At 47.0% G+C, this 22317-nt stretch overlaps 2 protein-coding genes across 2 annotated transcripts; both read left to right on the top strand.

The window, feature by feature from the left end:
* Positions 1 to 6380: 6380 nt before the first annotated feature.
* On the top strand, positions 6381 to 6777 carry BJ212DRAFT_1399762 (uncharacterized protein). Its single transcript, XM_041337298.1, is given in 3 exon segments — positions 6381 to 6686; positions 6701 to 6725; positions 6736 to 6777. 2 exon segments carry the CDS (start codon positions 6445 to 6447, stop codon positions 6723 to 6725), a joined length of 267 nt encoding a protein of 88 aa, XP_041185993.1. The 5' UTR covers positions 6381 to 6444; the 3' UTR covers positions 6736 to 6777.
* A 715-nt stretch (positions 6778 to 7492) lies between these two features.
* BJ212DRAFT_1399758 (uncharacterized protein) lies at positions 7493 to 8292 on the top strand. The gene has a single exon (XM_041337297.1). The coding sequence runs from the start codon at positions 7614 to 7616 to the stop codon at positions 8001 to 8003; it is 390 nt and encodes a 129-aa protein (XP_041185992.1). The 5' UTR covers positions 7493 to 7613; the 3' UTR covers positions 8004 to 8292.
* Positions 8293 to 22317: the final 14025 nt, after the last annotated feature.

Below are 22317 nucleotides of genomic sequence, written 5' to 3'. Positions count from 1 at the left end.
TCCCAATCACCGCCGTCCTCTCCCCCATCATGTTCACACTCCAACTACTGTCACAATGGAAAGTTCACCCCACATTCCATGCTTCCGAACTATCATCCTATCATGAGACAGAGATTCATGGTCTGAACTTCCACGATCCGCCCCCAGACGTCATCGATAATGAAGAAGAATATGAAATTGATGCGATCTTATCGCACAAAGGAATGGGTAAACAAAGATGCTATCTAGTATCCTGGAAAGGATACTCTTCTGCCAGTAACAAGTGGATCCCAGAAGAAAACCTTAGCAATGCTGCCGACGCTCTTGTTGCATATAAAAGAGCTCATTGATTGTAAATCCAGAAACCATGTCTCTCGAACGCCTATGCCTCTGCATACAATGCATCGAAGAACTCACTGCTGCTATGAACACCATAGCCGAAGGAAATGCCCACCCATTGTCCCTCCTTGATTATCAGACTGCCACCGCCATTGACCTCACTAATAACGCACCCTCACCAGTGGTTTCCCCACCATCATCCAACTCTACCCTTACCAATGACTCCACCCTTACCAATTACTTTTCAATTATTGATCAAGTCAAAACCAGTGCCCTTTTTGAATCCGCTCTCACCTCCCAGCAATACACTATAGAAATAGATCATCTTTTAGGAGAAAGAGGAGCAATATCTAGTGGACTCATCATCAGAATCATTAGGGATGCCAGTCTCATCGAGCGCACCGCCAATCTTCTTGATGACGAATGTCACAAGACCATATTCCGTCACCTTCATATACGCATTCATAATACTGCAATCCATCTGTTGCCTGATGATACTAGAGACGCTATCAGAGAGGCTATTCACATTGTCATGGAACGAATCACTATTGACCCAGTTGCATGCCCTCCTTCCCCGCATATTGCCATTCCAGTCCCACTGCTGGTCCCTGCAACAACTACCATGGAGCATCAGAATGATAATATCCCTCCTATTGCTGTACTTGACGTACCAGCTTCTCCATCTCCTACCCCCATCTCGCCCACCATGCGCAGATACCCTATCCAATGTAGATCCTCCTGTATTGCTGCCAAATGAGCCACGTCTGTTTCCCCACACAAAACGCTCAAGCGATCCAGATCCCCTTCTCCACCAGACCAATCATCCTCCATCACCATTGTAAAAACTGCACCAGTTGATAATGTCATATGTCGTAACTGCCGCACTGCCGGACATCACCACAAGAACTGCCCAGCATACTATTGTCGTGTTTGCAAGGTGTATGCGCCTGGACACCTGTCAGTCTTTTGTAAGGAGTTGAAAGGAGAAGCAGTCATTCCGCTGGTATGGACTGACCCTGGCTTTTATGATGCCCTTGCCCATTGGGAAATTGAGCAGGACACCATTTACCACACCACTGAACTAGCTGATAGGTCACTCCCTATCACTGAGGAACAGAACAACTTGCTCGATTCAAACTACGACGCCAACCCCATTTACTGGGCTAATCAGGATAACTGAAGTCGGTGACTTCATTCCTAAACAAGGGGTAATGTTACAGTTATGCTTGCCCCCTATTTATTTCTCTCATCTCTTACTGTATTACATCATGACCGCTGTCGCCGTCACTAGATGACTCATTTCTTCTATCTGTATTACATCATGATCGCTATTGCCATCACTAGATGACTTATCTCTGACTCGTCCTTATCTCTGACTCGTCCTTATCTATGACTCATTGTGCTTGCCCTAAAGCGCTTACTTACTATATATACTTGGTCATGTACTCAGTAGAACTTCACTTTAATCTACTAGGTTCTCACCTGAAACATCCTTCACTTAGGACCTCCAATCCTAAGTCATCTGATCATCAATATTCAAGCCAAGGACACTCTCCTTGACTTGTCTTAACAACCCTTACATTTGTAAGGTCTTGATTCAACCCCAGCCATTGCTCTTATCAAGTAGCTGTCATTGCAACTATCCTAGTTCATAACATAGAGTGGTCATCTCTTGTTGTAGTTTCTCAAGGCTGGATTCTATATTAACGGTGTTAGCGTTGTTTCCTTGCGTTGAGTTAATAGATGGAGCGAGCTTATCAACTGAGTCCTTCATTTCTTTCATTGCATTTGTTATTTTGTCCACTGATGCTTCCATTTTCTTTATTGCTTCATTCAAGGTTTCGAGGTTGACACCGTCTGTGGGAGTGTTGTCTATCATCTTGTTTAGCCGAGTAAGAGGTTTTTCTAAGCGTGTGCATACTGCATCTGAAATTATGTTAGCTTTTTGTTCATGGTCAGTTTTGAAAAGGAGGATAGCTATGGCACGGATTATGTCTATGTGCATTGGGGTGAGGGATGGTGCTTGAACTGAGAATTCCAGGAGCGCTGTGGTTAGTGTATCTATGGTTATTTCTGCTGCTGGGGTGATGAACAACCTAGTCTCTAAAGCTATTCTCGCTGTACGTTCATCGATTATGTCTGAGGCAGTTGCAGGGTCATTAAGGAGTTCTGGAATGGATCTTTTGGAGGACCTGAATGTGGCCGCATGTCATTTGGGTCTTGACTGTTTGGAGTTTTGGGAGTTCTCCAGAGGATCTGTTGACATTATGTGGGTTAGACTTAATAACTATTGTGCTTATGAGCAGGTTGGGTAGTGCTCTGGCGCCGTATGGCAGTTTGGTGCTGTTGCGCCTTATGCTGGTTGAGTAGTTACAGGGTCCTACTCAGGGTGCCACTTGGTACAGGTCCAAGAAGCAATGAGCTTGAAGTTGGCACTGGTAGCTCCCATGATTTCATCAAGCATTGACCAGTCAGCTACTAGCCCAAATGTTGTTGTGTCTGTGCTGTACAATGTTCTACTGCACTACTTCGATTATGCGTGTAGTATTTAATGTCCAACTGATGCTCTATACTTGTTTCTGATGGCCGGGTCATGTACTATTTGCCTATCTGAACAGGCAATGCTGATGAGTATTTAGGGTCCAGTCCCATCACGAATCTTGCAGCACCACGTAAAATGCATCCATCTGAATTCAAGTCACTACAGTGATGGTATTAGCCATGAGTATGGAGCTCGAGGTCACTACTAGCAGATCAGTAGCTGAATAATGGAGGCAGCACAGATTTGGTCATGAACAAGTGTCCAGTACAAATGAGTCGTACAGTGGTGCACTGGCTACGTTAGTGCTCTCCCCAAGGTAATGACAACATGTCTTGCAATTGTAGACGTTCTAGCCCAGTCCCATAATAACTTGAGTTTCGAGGACCACGATAACATACTTCCATATATGGAATCTGTAATTGTTCGGAAGTTCAGAAGCAGACGTTCGGAAAACAAGCTTCAAACGTTCATTCCTTCGTGACGCAGACTTCCTTCTTGAAAGTCCTTTTCTGTGAGCTTTGTACATGCATATCACAGGACGCTTTGATAGTATTCGGTCTCTTACCTGGCTTGGTGTCGATGGTCCAGTTATGAAGGAAATATTGTCTTCTGCATAATTGCCTCAATTGATGTTGAGTTGGCAATATGTCGAATCATCGAGTTTTTCATTCGCCGATCGACTCTCAAATAATGATTTTGTGCTCGTTAGAGAGATCTCCATTCGCGGATTCTTCATTCTATCATGATATACTCGAAACAAGTCCAGAGTTTAGATGGCCTTCTTTACTAGTACAGGTGCGTGGGGGTGACCCAGGACCTCGATCTCCGAATCAACGAGCTTCTTGGCCGCATCCAAGCCAACGCCCATCTGTCTGTCAGACCTCGCCTTGGTGTCAGATTTGATTTTCGATCTATTGAAATCATTTGTGTACAAATGAAACGGCTGTCTTATAGCCGTGCCGACAACACTGGTTTTGTATAATTCCAGAACCGGCTGCATTCGCTGTCTAACCTGGTGCGTGCTACTTCCGCATGTCATTCCCACCTTCGAGCTAGTGCGTATAAAATAGATGTGGTGTGTTATGCTACCAGGTTATATACCCTTCCTCTTGATCCACGCATAAGACTCGACGTATTCATCATTCATCAACAAGATGCATCTTATGAATGCTTTACTTGGTTTTGTGATGCCATATCTACAATTCATTCCAGTATCATCACCTTGGATGGACAAGTGGGGTGGTATCGCTTATTATAACCCGACTCCCGGAGGCGGATCGATGCTCATCAATGCTGGCGATGGATATGGTGAACCTATGAATGTATTTATCTTTCATCACCGTGACACCCTCGCTTAATGTGTAGCTTGACTGACCCCAAACATTTAGGTCATCATCTCTGGACTTAGCTCTCGTGGTGTCCTCACATTTGACGGAGCTATCAATTTTGCTCGTGCTATTGGATTGTAAGCATGGCAATATCTGTGGGCTGCGTCTTACTTATTTGCTCGCGATAGCTCTGAAGAATGCTTCGGCCTTCACTTAGGTGGTTATATGTCTGCCGACTTGGGAGATGGAAACGGATGGGTCAATCAAACCATTGAACTTCGCCAGGACTATGGAAACGCGGGAGGCGGAACGTGTTTTGAGAGCCTCGTCGGAGGAAATCATTTTCGGTAAATTTGTTGACTACTGATCTAGGGTGGTGATAATATTCGTCCAGTATTTATGTACAGAATGGCACTACGGCGGACAGTGGCGCTCTCTTCCTAGCGTAAGCATCCCTAGATTGTCTATTGCTCTACTAGTATCTTACTTGATGTGCCAGCGTGTCTCGAGAGGAGGTGCGTAATTCGACAAGGTTTTGTTGCACAACCGAACGCCACCTTTAGCCAGCATCAGAAAATCATAATATCGTGCCAGATGGATATGATATTGGCCGGTAAGTAGCTCCGTGACCGTAACGAACGGATCACCAATCCAGTTTCAGCGACCAGCTGGTGTCAGCAGCAGTTGGTGAAACATGGTTTAACGGGGTCAAATACAGTACCACTGCTCAAAACATCACTGGTCTCCTCGCAGCTGGCTCTGATGGTATTAACCATGGTGAGCTTGATCGGTTAAGTAGTTGCTTATCTGACATCAGGGTCAACTGTCAGGCATCGCTCAAGATGGTATTGTTACGTTGTTGACCGTTACGATCGATTGAGAAACGACTTTTCCTCTGGGGTTTCCTGATTCTTTGCGCGTCCTATAGACAAGTGAAAATAGGCTGGAATAATGCTACAAGTGCTGTATGGTGTGACAAATCAATGAAGTAAAGCCAAATGCAAAGAATTCAAGAAAATCTTGAACATGAGCAAAGACTATCGATCAACTGATCACAAATCCAGACTCACTTCTCACTCTGCATCTTCCTCGTCCCACATAGATTCGTCATCATCTTGAGCTGGCTGTGAAGACTAACGTCTCAGGCACCTTGGAACTTCGCGACACGCCGTCATAACCGCATTCGGACCACATGCGCTCTTCTTCCTCGGGCTCTGGACGGGTCCGGCGTCGGACGCGATTGAGAACCGAATCAAATTGGTCATAGTTTGCGCCGTCCATGGCAAACTTACGATGCCCTGTGTGTGCTGAAGGACCGAGTATCAGAATACTCGTACAGGATTAAACGGGATCCATGTTAATAGGGCAGGAACCAATAATCATGCCACTTGTGTCAGTGAATAGTTGATTGAACTTCTGAAGATAGTGGTGTACGAAACGTGTCAATAAATGGGAGTAGTGCTGTGTCGTCTCGACTTGGGCAATGGATCTTGTAGCCCGATATACTTGTCCAAAGAATAACAGTTCAAGTGATTTCAGAAGCCGAAGAACTATATTAAGAAATTCTCGTTCTCCTAAAACTGACGAGTGACTTGGAAACCGACGACCATCATCTTAAAAGCAGGGACTCACTTCGTCAGGGCAGGAATATGAACGGGACGCATGACTGATAGGACACCTCCGACTGCAACAAAGATGTCTATCGTCATGGTCCAAACCTCACGGGTGTCTCGAGCGGTTCAGAATTGTCCAAACTTTGATTGTAATCTTCTGAAATGCGCAAAAAGATAGCAATCGAGTATCGCGAGAGGAGCAACATCACGAGCGAGAAGAGGGGTGTGAACTCATCAGTGAAATCAGACCAGGGATTATTAATCATCGTCATTTGAGGTGGGCGAGATTCATGAAAACAACTTTGAGCCACTCCGCAGCGCCTGCAATGAATGAGCTTTGGGCTGACGTGGGGGACTTGCCATAAGCTGTGTAACGAGGCTGCATCCAATAGTATATCAAAAGGTCAGCGTGAAGTTATCCATAGGTTCACAGAACATGTAATCTTACTTTCCATGCTGGTCATCTCGAGGCCTCGAACCATTATACGAAGGGTACAAGTATGCCCAGAGGGGGCCATTGTGAATTAATCATTCGCCATTTGAGGCGAGCGAGAGAGAAATTTGTTCGGATTTTTCCGTTGTTTGTTCATGTAGATAACCTTCATGTATGACCCTGCAAGCAAGCTTGTGAAAGTCTGCAGTGATGATGCATCGAGCTCTACTTGTACCCGATGTTCTTCCAGAGATATTTGGATTCCTCCGATCTGAATTCTCCCGATTTCCTGATCGCAGAGCATCTTCGAGATGCTTTGCAGCACTTGCAACGACATGCAAAGCCTTTCACGAGTCTGCAATGAATGAGCTTTGGGCCGACATAGTGGACCTGGATCAACTACTAGGTTGTGTGACGAGGCTGCATCCAATAGTATATCAAAAGGTCAGTGTATCGTGCCCTTCTCATCCATAGGTTCACAGAGCATTTAAACACAGTATACTTACTACCGCTGCTGGTCCTCTCAAGGCCTCGAACCATTATCTGAGCTTGAGACCCATCAATTCTTGCGTCACGCCACCCGTGTGCGCTCTATTCGTATAGAATCCGACACCCATTTTCACCTGCTCTCAGTCTTCCCCAACGAGACATGCTTGTTCCCTAGACTGACATCAATATCCTTCATGCTTCTACCTCCAACTAGCTACTCGCATCTCTTTTTGTCCCCCATGCTGCGTAGTTGCTACCAAGAGTACATCCAACCAGATTTCATATTAATGGTGACTCGTTGCACTACTTTGGAGCACTTAGTCGTAGAATCCTTTGATGGGGACATAACGGATAAGCTGTCCATACTGTCTGACAGCGTCCGTTCGTGCAAGCGACTTGTAACTCTGACTTGTCTACCCCTCAACTTGGCTGCATGGGAGCACCTGTCCAACCTCCATACCCTTCTCGAAGTCGTAATTGGCAGGAGGAGGAGAAAAATTCCGTCCCCCAAGTTAGATCTCGTTAATAATCATAATCTCAATTTCACACCTTTCCTCAACCTCACGTCTCTCTTTTTCCGCTCAGACACAGCCACATACATCACAACACTCATGCGACACTCAGAATTCCCCTCATTGAAAGAATTCCGCATGGATGTCGATGTATTGCCGCGGATGGAGGCTGAGCAGCTTTTTCGTGCACTATCCCAGTGCAAAGCATGCCACACCCTCGAAACCATTATCATGGTTTGTTCGGGCCCAGAGGTTCACGAACCTCCAGGCAACTCTTTGGCAGCAGTTACACACCTCCTTTGTTTCACGCAGCTCCGATACCTGCAGCTCAGTCTTCATTACTCCATTATCATTAACAACGACCTTCTTTTCGAAGCCATGTCAGCGTGGCCGCACATAGTCTGGCTGGAATTAGTGGACCAGCAGATAACACCCGTTACATTCCGCGGGTTATTTGCAGCGCTCCGTCATTGTCCCCACTTGCATTGGCTGCAGATATCAACGGACACCGTGAACATCGATATCGATCCTGACACAGAGTCATTTCAACATACCGCTCTACAGCAACTGATTTTGAGACCATCTGATTTAGCAGATGGCGAAGCTGTTGCTCGCATCATCTTCTCCATGCTCCCTTGCGTCGACAGGGTTCTATACTCGGTATACCCCGAATTATACTCGTGGCATGAGGTCAATCGGCATCTTGAATCTTTCAGATCTTCTCCGGTCACTGGTCACTATATCACAGGAGTACCGTCAGAGATCTGATTTTGGGATATACTCATGTTCGAGCAACTATCTACATGCCTTCGTTTGTAGCCTGATTTTGCTGCCGTTGACCATGGCTCCAATTATTTCTCTCGTCTCGCCGTGACTTGAAGTTGCTGTACCACAAGACTAATAAGGACCAATACCATTTTTTAATATGGGGCCTTCCAGCAAATCTCTCATGTTTCAGAATTACATGTAACGATCTGCAAACCGCATCGTAACTGATTCTCCACTTGCAGCCCCGTAATATTACAGTGACGGAAAAGCTTTCTACAACTGTAACTACGAGCACTGCAGTCAGGCAAGGTCAGGCACCTGATCAGTCTCTTCCGTCATAGCTCGTTGACCAGCAGTTCCAGCCCGAACGTCGCATTCCGGTGCAGGGACCCGACGGTGGCACATCTAATTCCACAAACAATCTGCGCCGCTGGGAGGGTAAATTGAACATCCCTCCAGGACTCCCGCACCCTTGTGAGTAATTTGAACCTTGAAATGACCATTCAATAGCTGAAAAATAAACGGTCTCCCAAACTGTCAAAGAATTCTGAATCAGCTGGTCATGAATCCTCGGAGAAATCATTGCCCTATACGTGAGTGATTCCATCGTTGTATACTTGTAAGTAAATCGAACCTTTAAACGTGACGATTCCATAGTCACAACAGTCAGCTTCCTGACTATCAACAGGATTCTGAGTCCCAAATACGACGACTCTTCCTAGATATATTCAACAATAAGATCTACTACGATAGGATTGTCTCTTAAACCATGCGAACTACTTAAAGGTGAGTCCCTCGAGATATTATCCTCCCATTCCTCCCCCCTCTCTCACCCGACTTCGCTCTGAGCAGCACACATCCTGTCAGGTTGATATTGCCCATAAGCTGGCAGTTACACCTGCGCCATGCTACTCCATTTCTCATCGCCATCACCTTGGAAGCACTCATTGGATTTCAGATGAAGCCCACCGCACCACCAGTATTAGAGATTCCACCAGGCAGTAGACACCGAGAGAGATCCCGCGGTCTACTGTTTCCTCACAGAATACTAATCTTTATTTTACGTTGACGAAAAATTCTTTTACTGTGCTGATCATTGCGGAATTTGAGATGCCCCTCATATGCAGGTGTTTGCCGTGTTCTGGGTCAAGACACCGAGGTATGGATGTTTACTCGTAGCATGCATGAGCTCACGCACCTTGCATAGATCGATACAAAGGACAATACGTAGGCGTGTGCATTCAATTTCCGGATATTCGACACGCCATACATCGCGATAGCAGGTCCCTATTTTCTATATCATCACTATGCGTACCTCGATGCCGTTGCGAAAGTTCACCCATCATTTATTTAGTACCCAGTATCTATTGCACCAAGCGCCAGTTCTACTTCCTCGCTGGTAAATCTTCTCTTCATATCAGAGCTAGTGATATCAGATTACAGGATATTGGCACTAGTAGTAGTAACGGCACAGACAGCGAGAAGGCTGGTGAACCTCTACCAGCTTTCCCATTTTTCACAGCGAGTTCAAGTCTTGCTGCTTCAAGGTGCTTTACGTGGAGGTCGAGCTTGAAGTTGGCACTGGCAGCTTTCATGATCTCATTGATAGAACATACAACTTGTTTGTTGGTGTTCATCGATGAGATCAGGAGAGCTTCATGATAGGGTCCGGGTCGATTCTGAGGGTGAGTACCAGGATTCTGGATTCGCGGCCAGAGATCAGTACTTAGAATTGTTGATCTCTAGACTTTTTCTGATTGGTTTTTGTTCGTGGCGTCTCCTCCATAGCCAATCCTCCCGGTGTTCGAGGTGGGGGAGCGTTACAATGGCAAGTTATTAACTCCCATGATCTCATGTATGAATTATGCTACTGCTCATGCATGAGATCAAGGGAGCTAACAAGATGTCCAATATAGAACGACACCATAACACAGCGCAACGCTTGATCGAACCAGTATCACATCCATTGATATTCCAAATATCCAGTTGAAACGAGAGGAATGACCTTTCGAACTTACACTATGTTCAAATTTCGATGGTCGACGTCAAGGATATATCTCAGCCTACATGATTTCCCATATGTACACACCACTGCATGACTAACGGCCCTCTGCAAACGCCTTGAACCAATCCCTCGTAGCCTCGAACGAAATCCCAGTAGCTTCAACTCCATCGATCGCATGCGATTCTCCGGAGAAGGATAACATCTCTACTATCCCTTTCTTTTTTTCCTTCTCGGTCCCTGTCTCATCGCCAGTCCCGGTTGCATTCCCAGTTCCATCTTCAGTCCCAGCCGCGGTCCCATCCTCGCCCCCTCCCCTTAGTCGCATGATAAAACCCAAACCCCTGCCCTGGAGCGACCGTCATGACATCTTCGTCTATCAACATCAGTACTGGCGCTGTTATATTATCGACGTACGCGATTGGGGATGCAGTGAATAGGGTGTTGTATGTTTTGGGTGTCATTAGTGGAGGTGGAGGTGTGGCCAGGGGCATCGTTTGGGAAGGTGCGGACGTGAGAGGCGTTGGTGTGGGTGATGTGAGGGAGTTGGAGTTGGATGGGGGTGACGTATAGGAGTCATAATCAGAGTCGGTGGATAGAACCCCGAATTCAGAATAAACCCAATCAGGGATATCAGTCCCTGGTGCGAGTTCACCTGCTGAGATGTCGGGGTTGCGGAGTGATACTGCATTAAATAAGGTTGGGTATTGGCACATCACTGTATAGATGAACGTCAGCGTCATCGTCATCGAACATGTATATCGAGTGTGAATGAAAAAGGTCATTTCGGACGAAAGAGGACGTACGATGGGCAGCGATAAACCCGCTATGACTCCCCCCATCACGACTTGTCTTCCTTCCTCCGAAATGCCCTTTCTAAGAGGTTCCCTGACACTCTCTGCGATATCTTCGACGTCAATGCTCCCACAGTGCCTGAGGAGCTTTTGAATATATGTTTGGCCGAATCCCATGGAGCCTGTGTAGTTGAAGAGGTTGAGGGTGTCTGTGATGTGAGTGGGTGAGCAAGTGATTAGGGTTGTAGTTTGGGGGTCGCGGTTTGGTAGGAGAAAGAGGGATGCAAATCCTTCAAGTGTTAATATGACGACAACCGGAAACAAACGCAGTAGTCGAGGTTATATGGGGTCCTCTGTACGGGATAGTAACGCACACTAGTTTTGGGCCACTACTCGTAGAAGCTTTCTTGGATTGGATGAGGAATATTTGTGTTGGTGTGCGGGTGGTGATGAGTATGATGGATAGTGTTAAGTCATCCAGGGCTTCTTTGACTGGAAGCGAGTTAGTGAATGGGACGGGGGGGAGGATTTGGATTTGGATGGGACGTACTCGTAGAAGACAAGTCAGCTTATCAAGGACTCTCCATTCAAGGGTATCATTTTGATTAAAAGATCCTAATAAGACCTTCTAAGGGGTAGTAGGCATACTTCTCGAGCAAATAGTAAACCGACCCTCGTTATCGGCAGCGTGTACAGTCCAGCTAGCATCTATGATCGCTCCTGATTGGGTATCGGTGAAGAAAACAGTCGTGCGTGAGTCCCACATGGACTGGACAAGTGTCTCTTTGATGAGCTACTCGGAATTGATGTTGAGACCCAGATGGATAAACAAAATTCAACAGGCAAAGGAAGACGTGTAAGATAGGGCTCTTGGATAACCAAGTGACTAACGTCACATGACCACGAGTGACTTCTGCATGACTTTGGAACAGTTAGCACCTTTTATCGTACGCTCCAGCAGATTTTGCGGTGAATATAGGAGCGAAAAGGACGAGGAGTCTATAAGGACAAGTACGATCTCAGTCTCTTGAAAAGAACTCTGTTAATGGTAGGTGTACCTATAAGGACAAGTACATTACTAGGGCGTTAGAACATTGTGAATACAGGTAACTATCAGGACTTACATCTCAGTCTCTTGAAAAGAACTGAGATGTCTGGGCGCTACTGCTGGCCCTTTTAAGCTGGGTGGCTTGACTACTGTAGGATATAAATGCGAAACATAAAATAAAGGAAGGACGCGAGCCGACGTCAATACGTCGCTCGCCTTAGTCCGTTTTTGGTTTGCACTCGTACCTCACTCACTCACTCTCCGTACCTAGGTTGGAACCTTCGGTCTTCCTCGTCTCGGATCTCTCTGAGTCCAACAGATTTATATGACGAACAAATATTTAATCAAGTTGGTCAAGTTCACAACCTCATGATACAGTATGAGGCGGCGAGACACTTGGCCGGATATGGTGATGGGGTCTAAAGAAATCAACCGCGGGCGAGGCTACTCCATATCCGATATCTTCAGGTTCCTGTCCAAATGTTGCTTACGCTATAGGCTAGCGCTGATCCCTCTCATTCTCCGAACGAAACACAATATATAAGGTGGTTTTCGGTCTGTGCTTACTAGACGACATATATTCGACAAATTCTATCTTCAATCCCAGCTGCGAGCTTATCATGGTTTTCCAAGGAGATGTGTTCAGTTACTGGGGTCGAAACATTATCGAAGATTATGATGATGTTCTCCTCAAAAACATTCCCTCACTCACCGCGATTCCTCTCGAAGAGACCTCGCAGCTACCTGTGCTCCCTAAACATGGTTATGGTCCGCCGGGTGCAGTAGGAATCCTAGGCGCAGGAGTTGGTGGTCTATACACTGCCCTCATCCTAAATTCGCTGAACATCGAGTATGAGATCCTGGAGGCGTCTGGCCGCACCGGCGGACGTCTCCTCACCTACAACTTTCCGAATGGTGGCAAATACGACTACTACGTATGTCGTTCATTTGATGCTGCGCCAAAGATGCTGACCATGTAAACTCTTGGCTTTCCCGCTAACTAGGATGTTGGCGCCATGAGGTTTCCCCTGCCAAAGAAGGATGCTCAAGGCAATTACAAGCCTGGCATCATGAGGCGCTTGGGCGAGTTAATCAACTACTCGAAGCTCAACGAGGGTTTATCCAAGGCACCTCTAAGCTCCAAACTGATCGATTATTATTTACGTCACAGAGACAAGGGCATTTCCTCTACTTCAACAATCAACGTTATCAAGTCTCTCAGACATCGCGCCCTCCTGACTTCCGTGCCCAAGAAATGGGTGTGAATTCTCAGTACGTCGTCGCGGGAGTTGAGAATATTGTCGAGGATGTCATCCAGCCATTCGCTAAGGACCTCATGAAAGACTTAGAGCAAAATGTCCATTCGGGCTGGCACAACATGATGAAGCACGATGCATACTCGCTTCGTTCATTCATGTCATTCAAGTACATTCCCAGCGCCAGCCTTCAAATTCCGCGCACGCATCTTTCCACCAACGTTATCAATTGGTGCGAGACATTCTACGACAGCACAGGCCCATTTAACCGTGCTTTAACCGAGTCGGTTCTTGATGCACTGGCATTCGTCAGTGTCGAGTCGCAGACCTTTGGAGAAGTAGAATGGAAGTGTTTCGAGTAAGTGCACCTCTGTCTTGGACCTCATGCGGAGTCTCACACGTACCATTACTGTACCCCAGAGGCGGTTCTCAAGTGCTTACCGACTACATGGCGGCATACATTACTAGTACTACTATCGGCACCAAGCCTGTCATCCAGTTCAATAAGAAGGTCACGAGTATCATTCAGAGTGGGGACATAGCGATGAATGTTTATGTGAGGGGTGAATCTAGCCCGCGCACATATTCACACGTTATATCGACCATCCCTCTGCCGGGCCTGCGGATGATTGAACTCGGAGGTGCTGGTTTAAATGTGATGCAGAAAAATGCATTGCGTAAACTGCAGTACGGTCCTTCAGTCAAGGTTGGCATGCGCTTTCAATCAGCGTGGTGGACCGAACTTTTCGATATAATAGGAGGCCAATCATCCACAGACCTTCCCATTCGAACTATCATCTACCCGTCTTATGGGGTTGAATCTAGCACACCGTCCACAGTGCTGATTGCAAGCTACTGTTTGACAAATGATGCAGAACGCTTGGGAGCGCTCATCAACACCAGTAAGATAGAGTATGAGGAGCAATTGAAGGAACTCGTGCTGCGCAATCTCGCGGAAGTACACAATGTGGATTATAGTTTCTTGTTGGGTCAGTACGTAGATATGCATGCATGGGACTGGAGCGACGAACCACTCGTCATGGGTGAGTCTTTGAATATTGGTGTGAGCTAATCCATTTTCACTCTCTGCTACAGGTGCCTTCGCGTTCTTTGGCCCCGGAGATTTTCAAGATTTATACACATCTCTCACCGTACCCAATGCCAACAAGAGGCTTCATTTCGCTGGAGAGGCCATCAGCACCCGTCACGCGTAAGTGAAAAGCGGTCGGATCATTTTGATGACTACAACTTAAAGGTAATGTAACCTGCAGGTGGGTTGTCGGTGCATTGGACAGTGCATGGCGCGCAGTGTATGAATACCTGCTTGCATCTGGACAGCATGATAAGATTCAAAAATTCTTCGAGCTGTGGGGCCAGAATGAAGAGTGGACGGGCCAATCCAAACATGGAAAGCACGATCCAGCTGATCCGAACACCATGTTACGAGTTCACATGGGATTCACATATGCTAGTGAACTCACTGGGGAGCAAGCTGTCCTTTCTATCTGACAGTGTCCGTTCGTGCAAGCAACTTGTAACTTTGGCTTGTCCACCCCTCGACCTGGCTGCATGGGAGCACCTATCCAATCTCCGTGCCCTTCTCGAAGTTGCAATTAGCAAGAGTGGGAGAATATTTCCGTCCCTCCAGTTGGATCTCAATAACCATCATTTCGATTTTACTCCTTTCCTCAACCTCGCGATTCTTTATTTCCCTCAGACACAGCTGCATACATCAAAACACTCATGCAATACTCGGAATTCTCCTCACTGAAAGAGTTTCACATCGATGTCGTTGCATTTCCGTGGATGGAGATTGAGCAGCTTTTTCGTGCACTATCCCAGTGCAAGGCATGCCACACCCTCGAAAGCACGATTATCATGGTCTCTTCGGGTCTAGAAGTTCACGCACGAGCCCTCAGGAAACTCTTTGACAGCAGTTTCACACCTCCTTTGTTTCACGTAGCTCCGATACCTGCAGCTCAGTCTTCATCACTCCATCATCATCATCATCATCATCATCATCATCACCGACCTTCTTTTCGAAGCCATGTCAGCGTAGTCGCACATAGGCTGGCTGGAATTAGTGGACCAGCGGATAACACCCGTTACATTCCGCGAGTTATTTGCAGCGCTCCATCAATGGACACTGTAGATACCAATATCGATCCTGACACAGTCATTAGGGTTACTCATGTTCGGGTGATTATCTACATTCCTTCTTCCTTTGTACGTGCCTAATTTTGCTGCCGTTGATCATCGCTCCAATCATTTCTCCCGTCTTGCTGTATCTTAAGATTGTTGTACTGGAAGATCAATGAGGACCAATACCATTTTTTTAAGTGGGGCCTTCCAGCAAATCCCTCATGATTCAGAATTACACGTAACGATCCGCAAACCGCACCGTGACTGATTCTCCATTTTCAGCCCTGTAATACTATGGCGACGGAAGAGCTCTCTACAACTGTAACGGCGAGCACTGTAGTCAGGCATCTAATCAGTCTCTTTCGTCATAGCATGTTGACCAGCAGCTTCAGCCTGAACGTCGCATTCCGGTGCGGGGACCCGACGGTGGCACATCTAATTCCATAAACAATATTAGTCTGCGCAGGAAGTCTAAATTCGACTTTCCTCTTGGATCCTCGTGTTCTTGTGAGTAATTTGAACCTTGAAATGACATTTCAATAACTGAAAAAAACCGTCTCCCAAACCGTCAGAGAATCCTGAATCAGCTGGTCATGAATCCTCGGAGAAATCGATGTCCTATACGTGAGTGATTCCATCGTTGTATACTTCGAACTTCTAAACATGACATCTCCATAGTCGCAGCAGTCAGCTTCCTGACCATCAACAAAATTCCGAGTCCCAAATACGACGACTCTTTCCAGTTATATTCAACAATAAGATCTACTATGATTGGATCGTCCCTTAAACCATGCAAACTACTTAAGGTGAGTCCCTCGAGACACTAACCGGCCATTCCTCCTCCTTCTCTCACCCGACTTCGCTCTGAGCAACACACATCCTGTCGGATTGATGTCGCCTATGACTTGGCAGTCACCTGTGCCATCGATGAGCAGCTCGTGATGCATCACTGTCACCTTGGAAGCACCCGTTCCGAAGCCCATCACACTACCAGTGTTGGAGATTCCGTTCGGCGATGACGACTAAGTAGTCTACCATCTCCTAACGGATGATCTGCACCCATTAGTAGTAAGTACTTCACGTCGACGAAAAACTCTTACTGTGCTGATCGTTGCGGAATTTGAGACGCCCCTCACGTCTGCCGGGCTCTGGATCAAGACGCCGAGGTATGAATGTTTACTCGTAGCGTGTATGAGTTCATATACCTCATATAGGTCGATACTAAGGATAAGATGCACACAATGTACATTCCGTTCGATCCGATCCCAGTGGATATCATGCCAACTTGGCATTGCGCGTACCTCGACGCCATTGCGAAAGTTCACCCATCATTTACCTAGCACTCAGTGTCTATCGCACCAAGCGCCAGTTCTGCACCCTCGCTGGTAAATCTTTTATCCATATCACGCAGAGCTCGCTGATATCTGATTGTAGGATATGTACTAGTACTGGTAGCTGCGCGGACAGTGAGGAGGCTGGTAAACCTCTGCCAGCTTTCTCATTTTCCACGGCGAGTCCGAGTCTCCCCGCTTCAAGGTCCTCCACGTGGAGGTGGAGCTTGAAGTTGGCACTGGCAGCTACCATGATCTCGTTGATAGGGTCCGGGTCAGTTCTGAGGGTGTGGGTTCCAGGGTTCTGGATTCGTGGTCAGAGATGAGTACTTCGAATCGTTGATCTCTAGATTTTTTCTAATTGGTTTTTTTTGTGGTGTCCTCTATGTAGCCAGTTCTCCCGGTGCTCGAGGTGGGGAGTGTTACACCGGCAGGTTGTTAGCTCCCATGATTCCATGCACAATGATATCAATTTAAATCTTTACGCATGAGATCAAGGTAGCTAACAGGATATCCAGATAGAACGACACCATGATGCAGCGCAATGCTTGATCGAGCCATACATCCATTGATATTCCGAACACCTAGTTGACACGAGAAGATCTTTCGAATTTACACCATGTTCAAATTTTGACGGTCGACGTCAAGGGTATATCCCAACCTACATGATTTCCCGTATGTATACACCACCGCATGAACTAACGGCCCTCTGCAAACGCCTTGAACCAATCCCTCATAGCTTCGAAAAAAACCCCAGCAACTTCAACTCCATCGATTGCATGCGATTCTCCGAGAAAGGGTAATATCCAGTCGGGCATCTGATCAGTCTCTCCGTTGTACAGTGAAATGAAGAAACGAGTGCAAAGGTACGAAATCTCAAGTTATAGAGACCTCCGAGAGCCATCGTTTCTAGACCACTGCCTTGGGACCCCTGGTCCAACGATTCAGAGCGATCGAGATGCGGCGTGAGCATGCAGTATGCTGATAGGGTATGATATTACTTACCGCAAATGCACCTCAAATATGGCGAACGAGTCTCACGAAGCTAGGCACCGATATGAATGAACACGGTCTGCTGTTCCAAGGGAATCTTATTGCGCAACGTCTTCATAGCCGTGTGCAATGATACCGCAGCACGTGTATTGGGCGTATAGTACAGAACAAGTTGGAAGCTGGCGCGCTACAGACTCCCACAAGATCACGGATTCCCAGGTACAAAGGTGTGCGCTGTAAACAAGCGCTTAGCATATGTATCAACTAGTACTATTTACATACTTATAAGCATCACTGAATTTGCAAGTTCGCAGATAGACCCCCTTCACTCCCCGGATGCGCACAGTTCCCTGATCAGATTCTCATCGATTCTCGTCTCCAAACATATCTGAAACGGAGCAGCATGTATACTCGGAGTATCCGAGAAGGCAAGTGTGTCAATCTTTGCTGCAGGATTTTCGGACAGGTGGAAAGCCCAAAGAATAAGAGCCGTGTTGATGAAGATAGACCGATTTGCGACATGTTGACCAGGACATACTCTGACGTTTTCAAGCAAGTCATGAGAACGGGTCAAGAAATGAGCGATGCCACTCACCGGCGGCCAAACCCAAAAGTGAAAAACCGGAGATCATCGCGCACACGACCCGCATTGTCAATCCAACGCTGAGGATTGAACTTGTGCGGTTCTGGGAAGACCTCAGGATCGTTTGCAATAGCCCTGAAAGACCAGTGTCAGAGATAAAGGTGAGACAACGAAAATGATTGCCTACTGACCAATGGTTGCCAATAACAGTCGCACCCGCAGGAATGAGGTAGCTATTCCAAATTATGTCCTTGGTCGCGCGATGCGCGAAGCCTGTAGTGCAACACCGTCGTTCACGATCGCGTCATCACGTCTCAAATAAGACCTACCTCCAAAGCTGACAGGTCTCCACCTCAGAATCTCGAGCATGAATGCAGTAACCTGTGGCAGCATTTCCTGATCATCAAATTTCGGCACTAATCAGGAGCTATCTCAGCCAGTAGATGAACAAGGAAAGGCGTAACCTACGTCGCTTATGCCCCACGACGTTATCAAGTTCCTCTTGCACGCGAGCTTGTGCGTCCGTGTGAATGGTAGCAGCCATTATCATAATTGTGATTGCAGATGCAGTCTACAACAATCGTCAAGTTAAGACGTGATGCAATGTAAGAGCTTACCGTATCAGAACCAGCCTCAAACATTCCTCCTGCGATGTATCCTAGTTCCTTGTCTTTGAGCTGGTACTGTTTCTGATGCTCCAAAATGAACTTCGTAAATGATGGCTTTGCAGTTCCCTCACACTTCACAGTGGTGAACGAAGACATCTATCAGAACAACAAAATCACGAACCATCTGTCTTTGCACCGCATTCAACTGCCCATTAAAGAGAGCAAGTTCATCTTGGTGCCATGCCTTCAGCTCGCTCAGGTACCCTGGGACGAAACGCAGGATTGGATATGTATCCACAAGGTATGCTCCCGGCCTCACGGCTCGACCAAAACGCGCAAGAGATTTGTTGACGGCAACAACTTCAGGGTCTGTGTATGAAGTCGGAGTAGTTTTTCCATAGGTAAAAGACATGACCACAGAAGCGGCATAACTAAAATGCACGCGTTATAACCTGTACTGCGTGAGCAATAGCTAGTGTTCGTACCGCATAGCATGACTTTGGTGGTTCTTTGGATCATTTAAAATATCCAGAACCAGATTCTTCGAATTCCTCGTCTGAATGGGCTCGTATGTCTCTGCAGCGCTGGGTTGCAAGCCTGCATGCAAGACCCTGTGTTACATTCAGTACCACTGATTGCACCTGGTAGACAAAGTGTATACCTGCGCACCCGGCGCAATTTCTCACCACTGCGCTCAAGGAGTATTCTCATCCCGCCAGATAATGTCTCTTGAACTGCAATAGAACGTGGGCGGTCTGCGAGATTTGCTCCCTCTTTTTCCATGATATCCACCGCAGCCTATGACGAGACCCACTTCGTGCCTGGCTAGACAATGGTCTGCTTGATACTTACCTGATGACGTCCTATAATGACAAAAATCCTATGGCCTTGTTTGAGCGAGAACACGGGTCCGTATTGTTCTGTCCACCTCGCGAATTGAAACGGTGCACTGCGTGAGGGATTAGAGATCATATTGATGTCCCTTGATAAAGACTCACTATGACTTTGGCATTGTATTTCCTAAAAGCCAGCGTCCAGGCGGTCCAGGCGGTAATGACAGTCGCCTTGTGGCCTGATATTGTTGTTTCATGATCCAGATGCTGGCCAAGACAATAAGAGTGCATGCAACAGTGATAAACGCCATTGCAACAGTCGGGCTTGCTGATAGTCACAGCACCCCATGCCATGGGCACAGGTTAAGTACTCCAGAAGCACCGCACTTTCAAATGGGACCTAGTATGATTACGAAAATCTCATGTGAATAGTCCCGGTGCAGGATGCGCAGCACCTCACGTTTTCGAGTGGATAACTCCCTTGTGTTTGTCCTCACCTAAGTTTTGGATTTGAAATGCCAAGTTCGTACTAGTCGACTGCGTGCTCGCAGTGTGTCATGGGCGTTCTTCATATTCTCTCACGATGATGGCGGACACAACCATCATCAGTGAACCGGTGAACTCTTCGAGGGATGGCCGCAACGCCTCCAACTGATTCTGAAAAGCGTGACATTATGTAATCAAAGCTATAGCCCTACTAATATGTGAACCTCTACTAGCATTTCTATTTTTCGCAGCGAGTTCAAGTCTCACCGCTTCAAGGTCCTCCGCGTGGAGGTCGAGCTTGAAGTTGGCACGGGTAGCTTTCATGATCTCGTTGATAGAACATACTGTTGACTTTCAGCAACGCATCTTCCTGCTTCTTGACCACACGAACTCCTCCGCTCGTCCATTCACCGGTACAATTACCTAAGCTCTTGGTCTCTCGTATTTAGTTCGCGTCGTCTCAACACATACCTCAGTTTGTTCTTGAACTTACTGAGGTATGTTCTATCTCTTACTCGCTGTTCTATCTCATACTGATGTAACCTAGCGTGCGCTCCCGCTAGGTAGATATCTTCAATGATAGTTTGTTCTTGAACTTACTGAGCGTGCGCTCCCGCTAGTTATTCTAGCGATTACATACAACTTATTTGTCGATGAGATCAGGGGAGTTTGATAGGGTCCGGGTCGATTCTGAGGGTGAGTACCAGGATTCTGGATTCACGGCCAGAGATGAGTACTTCGAATCGTTGATCCCTAGATTTTTTCTTATTTGGTTTTTTTCGTGGTGTCCTCTATTCAGCCAGTTCTCCCGGTGCTCGAGGTGGGGAGCGTTATACTGGCAGGTTGTTAGCTCCCATGATTCCATGCACAATGATATCAATTCAAATCTTTATGCGTGAGATCAAGGTAGCTAACAGGATGTCCAAATAGAACGACACCATGATACAGTGCAATGCTTGATTGAGCCATACATCCATTGATATTCCGAACACCTAGTTGACACGAGAAGAACGAATCGATCTGTCGAATTTACACCATGTTCAAATTTCAACGGTCGACGTCAAGGGTATATCCCAGCCTACATGATTTCCCGTATGTATACACCACCGCACAAACTAACGGCCCTCTGCAAACGCCTTGAACCAATCCCTCGTAGCCTCAAACGAAACCCTAGCAGCTTCAACTCCATCGATCGCATGCGATTCTCCGGGGAAGGATAACATTTCTACTATCCCTTTCTTTTTGTCCTTCTCGGTCCCTGTCTCATCCACAGCTCCAGTTCCATCTTCAGTCGCATTCCCAGTCCGCACCGCACCTCCACCTGCCCTGCCCTTAATCGCATGATAAAAACCAATCCCCTGCCCCGGAGCGACCCTCAAATCATCCTCGCCTATCAATATCAGCACTGGCGCTGTTACATTATCGACATGCGCGATTGGGGATGCGGCGTAGAGGGTGTGATATGTTGAGGGTGTCATTAGTGGAGTTGGGGGTGTTGGTGGGAGCAGGAGCGCCATTTGGGAAGGTGCGGACGTGAGAGGCGTCGGTGTGGGTGATGTGGATGGGGGTGGTATGAGGGAGTTGAAGATGGTCATGGATGACGTGTAGGAGCCAGGGTCGTTGGACGGAACACCGAATTCAGAATAAACCCAATCAGGGATATCAGTCCCCGATGCGAGTTCGCCTGCTGAGATGACGGGATTGCGGAGTGATGCTGCATTGAATAGGGTTGGGTGTTGACCTATCACTGTATGCGCGCAAAGGTGAACGTCAGTGTCATCGTCATCAAACGTGTATATCAAGTGTGAATGAAAAAGCCATTTGGGATGAAAGAGGACGTACGACGAGCAGCGATAAACCCGCTATGACTGCCACCCATCACGACCTGTCTTCCTTCCTCTGAAACGCCCCTTTTAATAAGCTCCCTAACGCTTTCTGCGACATCTTCGACGTCCATGCTCCGCAGTGCCCGAGGAGCTTTTGGATGTATGCTTGGCCGAATCCCATGGAGCCTGTGTAGTTGGGCAGGTTGAGGGTGTCTGTGGTGTGAGTGAGTGATCGAGGATTGCAGTTTGGAAGTTAGAGAGAGGGACGTACATCCTTCAAGTGCTAATGCGACAACACTTGGAACAAACGCAGTAGTCGATGTCGCATGGGGTCCTCCGTGCGGGATAGTGACGCACACTGGTTTAGGGCCACTACTCGTAGAAGCTTTCTTGGACTGGATGAGGAGCGTTT

Source organism: Suillus subaureus, assembly GCF_016647635.1.
Source record: "Suillus subaureus strain MN1 chromosome Unknown BJ212scaffold_102, whole genome shotgun sequence".
Classification (NCBI taxonomy): domain Eukaryota; kingdom Fungi; phylum Basidiomycota; class Agaricomycetes; order Boletales; family Suillaceae; genus Suillus; species Suillus subaureus.
The sequence above is the reverse complement of the archived record's forward strand: the minus strand, read 5'-3'. Positions and strand labels throughout refer to the sequence as shown.

Excerpts from the sequence above, each read along its gene's own strand:
- BJ212DRAFT_1399762 (XM_041337298.1), top strand. The coding sequence starts at position 6,445 with ATGATGCATCGAGCTCTACTTGTACCCGATGTTCTTCCAGAGATATTT.
- BJ212DRAFT_1399758 (XM_041337297.1), top strand. The coding sequence starts at position 7,614 with ATGTCAGCGTGGCCGCACATAGTCTGGCTGGAATTAGTGGACCAGCAG.